This window comes from Muscardinus avellanarius (genome assembly GCF_963383645.1).
Source record: "Muscardinus avellanarius genome assembly, chromosome: 1".
NCBI lineage: Eukaryota > Metazoa > Chordata > Mammalia > Rodentia > Gliridae > Muscardinus > Muscardinus avellanarius.
The window spans coordinates 204,050,813-204,058,424 of record NC_137786.1 but is presented as its reverse complement, the minus strand read 5'-3'; the positions used below and the strand labels follow the sequence as shown (position 1 = coordinate 204,058,424).

At 36.0% G+C, this 7,612-nt stretch overlaps 1 protein-coding gene across 1 annotated transcript; it reads right to left on the bottom strand.

Moving 5' to 3' along the window:
* Window positions 1-3,348: 3,348 nt before the first annotated feature.
* On the bottom strand, window positions 3,349-5,197 carry FSHB (follicle stimulating hormone subunit beta; the record flags this gene model as incomplete). The annotated part of the gene is made up of 2 exons (XM_080710881.1): window positions 3,349-3,579; window positions 5,039-5,197. 2 exons carry the CDS (start codon window positions 5,195-5,197, stop codon window positions 3,349-3,351), a joined length of 390 nt encoding a protein of 129 aa, XP_080567007.1.
* Window positions 5,198-7,612: the final 2,415 nt, after the last annotated feature.

Sequence of the window (7,612 nt, the reverse complement as noted above, 5' to 3'; positions counted from 1 at the left end):
AATGGGCAAATAAACTAAATAGACACTTCACAAAAGAAGAGATACAAAGGGCCAGTAGATACATGAAAAGATGTTCTTCATCACTGGCCATCAGGGAGATGCAAATCAAAATGACACTGAGATTCCATCTAACCCCAGTCAGAGTGGCAAGCATAAAGAAATCAAACAACAACAAATGCTGGTGAGGATGTGGGGAAAGAGGAACTCTTTCACAATGTTGGTGGGAATGCAAAGTAGTTCAACCACTATGGAGATCTGTGTGGAGATTCCTAAGAAAGGTGGGAATAGATCCACCATATGATCCAGCTGTACCACTCCTGGGTATCTTTCCAAAGGGGTTGAATTCAGAGAAATACAGCAACATATGCATACCTATGTTCATAGCAGCACAATTTGTAATAGTCAAAATATGGAACCAACCCAGATCATCAACAGATGAATGGATAGCAAAACTTTGGGAAATACACACAATGGAATTCTATTCAGCCATAAAGAAGAACAACATTTTATCATTTGCAAGAAGATGGAAAGCCCTGGAGAACATTATGTTAAGTGAGATCAGCCAAGCACAGATGGAGAAGGTACATATGTTTCCTCTAATATGCCCAAACTAGGAAACACAAAGGATACCAGTGGGACTCCAGATAATGGAGGGGAAATACCAGCAAAGTTTGAATGGAAAGATAGTAGAGGAGGAAGGCTGATCTTGATTAATGAGGGTCTACATCTGAACATGTGTAAAATTATGAATATGACATGGTTAACCTGGACAACCATTGGTGGGAGGGGGGGAGGGAAAATGGGGGCAGGGGGGAGAGGGCACCAAATATAGTTTAAATGTATACTATTTATGTTCAATAAAAAATTGTTAAAATAAAAAAATAAAAGTTCTAGGAAAAAAATAAAAATAAATAAAAATAATAACACTACAGAGAAAAGGCTATGCTACAATTTAAAGCTTCTTATTAAACTTTTAAAAAATATATCCCTAATTTTAGCCAGGCTTGGTGGCACATGTCTGTAATCCCAGTACTTGGGAGGCGAGACAAGAGGATTGCAGGTTCAAGAATAACCTTACCAAGTAGTAAGACTCTTGTTAACTTAGCAAGACCCTATTTTATAGAAAATAAATAAAATTGGGCTAGGGAGTATAGCTAAGAGGTAGAACCTTTGGGCTTAATGCCCCGTACCATACCTTATGTATGTGTATGTATGTATATAATTTCAATGTGTCAAGATATTGTAGAAAAATATAGCTATAAGCCATACACAATACTAGATTTGAATGGACAGAGCTTATTATCAACATTTATAGTTTTGCTTCAGTTCTTCCCCAAATGGCTTCTTAGGGTGGCAGAATTATTGAAGGAGAACTAGGTAGGCTAAGAGCTAGGAGGCCAGGGTTCTAATCCTGGTTCTGCCATGAACAGTCTTTGTGACTGCTTTGGTCTGAATGTTTTATGTAATTTTGTAATTCGTATGTTGAAATCCCCACCGTGGTGGAATTAAGAGGTGAGGCCTTTAGGAAGTGATTAGGCCATGGAAGCAGAGCCCCCATGAATGCCATTTCTGTTCTTATAAAAAGGCTTGAGGGAGTATTTTGCTAGTTCTATCATGTGAGAATGGCGAAAGGAGTTGCCCTCTTTGAAGCAGAGACTGGATCTCAGCAGACATCAAATCATGGATTTGCCAGCTTCTAGAACTGTGAGCAACAAACCTGTATTGATTATGACTTGAACATTCTAAAAATGCCTGTTAAAACAGCTGGACTCCCCCAAGACAGTGATCTTGGGTGGCTCACTTAACATCCCTGAGCTTTAATATTTCCATCTCAAGAATTCAAAAAATGAACTAGAGAACCTCCAGTGTCTTTGCCCACTTTGTGATTCTCTCTATGCCTTCACCCCCACACATGTCAAAAAATGACAGAAAGTTTAAATGACAAAATGCTTTTAGAAATGCAAAATTTTTTTTATTATTTCCAAAGATGAAGACAGGTAATATTTGCAGAAGAACTTGAAATTATACTTAAAGACTTTTTATACTAATGTTATAAATATAAATACATATAAGTGGTCTGTACATGAAATCGTCCAAATCTAGGACTCATATTGCTAGCATCTTTATTTTTAAAAATATTTTAATAAATTAAACATTATGAGTTTAAAGCAAGTACATATTTAGAAGAGTTAACATTTTAAAAAGAAATCAACTAATGAAATGTTTTCAAAATATACCATCTTGAAAGAAATCATAGATTTGGGAGAATATGGATAGACAAAAGAGAAGGCTAATAAAAAAGAATATCCTAGAAAATAGCTGTTTTTCACATCATGGCTAATTCTTTCTAAAATACATTTTCTATGCAAATGTATTTGTAGTATGAGTTAAATATTGATTCAATTGATGAGATTGCTTGCAAATTTCTTTTCTGAGAAACTGAAGGGATTCTAGGGAAGATAGAATTATACAGTATTTTTTTCATCTTTAAAAGGAGTTTTAAAGGAAGCTAGCAGTTGGTCATTTTAAGAAAATAACAAATAGATGTGGGCTAATTTCCACAGTTCCAAATTAATGTTTCTTGCATTTTGCCCTTAACAAAAGGGCTTGGTAGTAATAATTTGGAAATTCTGAGTTCTGCTACCCTACATCTGCATCAAGAAATGAGAGAGAGAGAGAGAGAGAGAGAGAGAGAGAGAGAGAGAGAGAGAGAGAGAGAGAGAGAGAGTGTGAGAGAGATCCTTTCAGTACTCCAAGTGCCTTAGAAGAGTCAAGGTGGGATTGATGCTGCCACTTCTATGGACTGGTGGCAGCTTTGTTAACCAGCCTATCTCAGCATGTTTTTACCCTTTACCTATCTAATCTTAATTTTCTTAAGGAAGCTATTGTTGAGTTTCTACTGTTGAGGCTGTGAGATGCTGGCTTTTCTCTTGAAGGCCCCCAAATGTAGCAGAAGACTGTGCTTTTTTTAGTTATTTCAATCACTCCCATCTTCCTTCCCTCCTCTAGACTTGTGTATCCCTCTATAAAAGGAAGGGATTGCTTGCACATGAGGATTCCTAAGAGTACAGGAGAAGAAAAACCCATGAATCTGTGATTTAAGTCTGAATAAAACTTATGGAAACAGACCCAGGGACGCAGGTCTGAGTGGTGACGAGTCCTGGCCCAGCAATCTCAGCTCCTGGAGCTCCCCATCCCCTCTGCCAGTACACCAGGGGTCAGTGGGGTTTGATGATCCTGATCCCCTGGCACAGTGGTTTGCAGCCTGGGTTCAGTGCATGACACACATATTTTAAATATCTTAGTCCTTCAGGACGAGGATAGGTAGGCTGAAATGTCCATTGTACTTTATTCTTTAACTTCATTGAAGGAGCAGTAGCTGGGCCCCAGGCCTCGCACGGTGCAGTCAGTGCTGTCACTGTCACACCTGCCACAGTGGCATTCGGTGGCCACTGGGTATGTGAACAGGGAGTCTGCGTGGTGAGTACAGCCAGGCACTCTCACAGTCTCGTATACCAGCTCCTTGAAGGTACATGCTTTCTGGATGTTGGGCCTGGCTGGGTCCTTATACACCAGATCCTGAGGAATGTAGGAAGGAGAGAGTTAGGTCACAATATTTTGAACATTTTTGTTTGGATTTTTCAGTATATGAGAGTGATTTAATACTTCATGCTCTCATGTTTACCCATTAAAGTACATATAACCTTATAAATGACCTATATATTATATCACATTTCTGGAAATCTTACTAAAATATGTCACTTCTTTTCTAATCCCTATGGCAATATCAAAATATTATTTTTAAAAATGAATAGAATTTGGCATTTCAGTGTAGAAATGATTAAACAGGAAATAGGACAGAATTTTAAGTTGACTTTCATTACTTAAATGAAATGTACATTAATGACAATTTAAACAATAAATTCTCCAGTTTAATTTCTCAGAAACAATATTTCTAAATGCATTGTCCAGATAAAAAGGTCAAAAAAGGTATGATATGAAGGTTAATGTTTAGCTTAACATGTTTATGAAAGTTCATGTAAGGTGTTCAGGATTACATTGCTAATAGGAAAATGCTTAAATGTTGTGGACTTTCTAGGGCCCTCAGTTTCAAAGGACACATCATTTACATATAAAATCTTTTAATCCAGGCAAAACTATTTTGTTCTTGCGCTCTCCAGCAGAAAATGTATTTGCACTGAGGAGATAAATTTGAGCTGTTATTTAATTAACTTCAATATGCTACCAAGTCTATATCCCAAGAAGTTGCAATAAATTGCATATCAAGTAGTTTGAATAGTCCAACTCATTTACCATCCAATAAAATATACCATATGAAAATGTTCCTATTTTTAATTTTAGTTAATAAAATGAAATTCTGCATAGATAACCAGGCACTATTGGAAAAGGAAAGAAAGAAAAGCAAGTAGAAACTTCTTCTTTTCTTGGATCAATGCAAAGAAGCTATGGAAATTCAGATTATAACCTAATGTCTCTGAGTCTTGGTATAAGGAAGGGAGAGAATTTGATTATTCATTTTGTTTCTAATACTTTGCAAGGACTTGCTTGTGATCTCAGGATGCTTGATGGCATTTTTATTCAAGCAGGTCAAAAAGGCAATTTTTATAACGTGATGTTTTCTTGTAACCTGGAAAAATATTTTGGTATTATCTCTATGGCAAAGATATGACAGAAATTGTATTTTGGAGAATATTACAGGTTCTTTATGATTAAATATATATGTGTGTCTGTGTTCATCTCTCTACATGTAAATTCCAGCATAGAACACTTTATTTTGTTTTAAATGCAGAATTGGCATATTACCAAGCTTACCAGGTCAATTCTAAGTCTGTCCTAAATTTATCTAAGTCAAATCCAAGCTCCAAACTGACATCATGGTCATTAACTCCAATCGCAACACAGACACTGTTGACTAAAAGACTCATGGCTATTCCTTGGAAAACATAAGGGGGAATTGATGGAACTTTCTTCATCCAAAACCTCAGCATCCAAAAACTCAGCAGATCATAGGACCTACCCTGGTGAAGCAGTATCCTGCACACCAAGTGGTATTTACACTTATGCAGAAACGACACTCTTCCTTTTCCACTGCAATAGTGATGTTGGTCAGCTCACAGCTATGGCAGCAGAGTGCTTTCCAGCAACAGAAAAGGAAGCAAACCAGTATGGACTTCATCCTGGACTGAGAATCAAACAACAAAGGTCCATTAGAAATCCCAGAATCAGAGAGTTACAATCATTACAAAAGTGGACCAAAGCAAAAGTACTTAGTCAAATCACCCTCCCCAGTCACATTCTGCTTCAGCTTGAGGTTTTTCTTCCTTTTTTTAGTTTCTTGGAATCATATTCCTCCTTTTTTACCTTTTTTTTGTCTAACTATAAACACATCAAAGATCAAAACAGCAATATAATGAATTCTGCAGAGCAGTATATAAAAATTATGACATTATTGCTGACCATCTTAAGGTGATGACTCTGAAGCAAGTAATTGGGATCATTAGATTTTTCTCTTTCATTAGCACTTTTAAGGACTATATTTGTTTTAGACGAAGAAAATTGTGCACAACAAAGTGGTATCTTTGTTTTGGCATCTCACAAATATTATATGCTTTTGCCCACAACTGTTTAAAATAAAATACTATTTCAGATACCAGGCAAATTAGTCTGTAAAGTCACTTTTTCACTGATTACAGAATATTAACCATATATTTAGGAAGCAAAGTTGACAAGCATATATTCCTGACAGTGGTGGCACAAAACTCTAATTTGTTCTTTAGGTTCTGAAAAAAGTCTGTAATTGCAAAAGTAGCTGTCACTACTTGGTAATTGTAAATGCCAAGACTTACCAGTTTGTGGTCAGCTGTCTTGTCTGGAGAAAGCTGTAGATTGAGCCAAGTCTTGGTTCACCTTTTATACAAGACTGTGTGCAACTAACACCTTGTGGATTTGTTGGGTATTAATATGTCCAATGCTAACATGAAGCGTGCTGTAAATGAATCAGTGTTTAGATAGACAGAGATCAAGCCTTACTAAAGTAGTCTAAACCCAGCAGATCAGAAAAAAATAATGTTATCAGAGATGTTGATTTTGTACAAATTAAATTTGATATAGTTGCACACCCACTCATTTACCTTGCCAAATTAAATGTAACTCTAGGCTTTTTTTCTTTTTATCTTTGACTCAGGGAACTCAGATTTCTTTCCAAATATTGCTTTGGTCCTGTTGAGAAGGTACATAAAAAAGCTACAGTTAATAAATTGTTCCAAGAGTAGATTGAGAGCTACAAGGAAACAAACAAAAAGCTTTTCATGATGTGACTCCTATATAAATTGTGAACTATATCTTTTGTTATCTTTCAAATTCAGGTCTCCTAAAGTTAACCTTTATTTTTTTGATATTCTCTTTAGAAAGAACTTTCAACTTGTAACTCCCTAAGTATGCTACTAATCAATTCTTCCAGATCTTTGTATGTAAAATTCTTTCTGCTTCCTCCCTGCCTTTTCCAACACCACCCTCACCTCTGGAAAACTCCCCACCTTTTAACTCCCAGCAGTGTTCCACCTGCCAGATTTTAGGAAAAGAGGAGAGAGAGAACTTTAATCACTATTTTTTTTGTTTATAATCATTTATACATATATATCATATATACATATATGTATGTTCATATCTATTTTTATCTATCATTTTCTTCAGTAGACAATGAGGCCCTTAGAGAATGAGTTGATTTGTCTCACAAAAGTTTATATATTAAGTAGTGTGAATGGAGTGAAAAGTCACTGGTGAAAATTTTAGAAAATAATGTCAAAGACATAGCAGAAGTCAAATCATATGGGCCTTTTTAGGCCAAAGTAAGTGCTATGTTTTTTACTGTATTTGTGATGGGACCCATTGCAGGATTTTGAGTAGAGGAGCAGTCTGATACAATTTAGGTCAGAAAGAATCCCTCTGATGTGTTGTTAAGGTAAAGGAACAAAAGTAGAAACAGAAAGGCCTTTTAGGATGACTTTGCAGGAACCTGGGTGAGAAATGGTGTTTTCCAGACAAGTATGGTAGCATGGAGGCATTGAGACATGATATGACTCTTGATATATTTTACAAGTAGGAACAACAAAATTTATGGATAGATGTTGAGTATGAGAGAAATAAAAGAGTCAAGGTTGACTCTGAAGATAATAGTCTGATTAACTTGAAGGATAGACTTGTTACCTCTACTGAAAGAAGCATCCATGGTTGTAGATGCAGCAGCTTGGGGGGAAAATAAGATGTTCTAGATGGACATATTGATCTTGGGGTGTGTATAATTTATCCAAATATATCTCTGAATCTGGATTTTAGGAGAAACATAAATATAGGAATATTAATTATAGGAATGATAAGAATCTGAATCTGGAATATAGGAGAAATATATAAAATGTGGGAGTTAATGGCCTATATCTGGAAGAGATTACTAAGAGAGTGAAAGTGGATACAGAAAAGGATGATGAGGTTCAATCTGTTGAGCATGGTATATTCCAACATTAAGAAGTCAAGGGACATCTGAATATGTGTAAAATTATGAATATGACATGGTTAACCTGGACAACCATTGGTG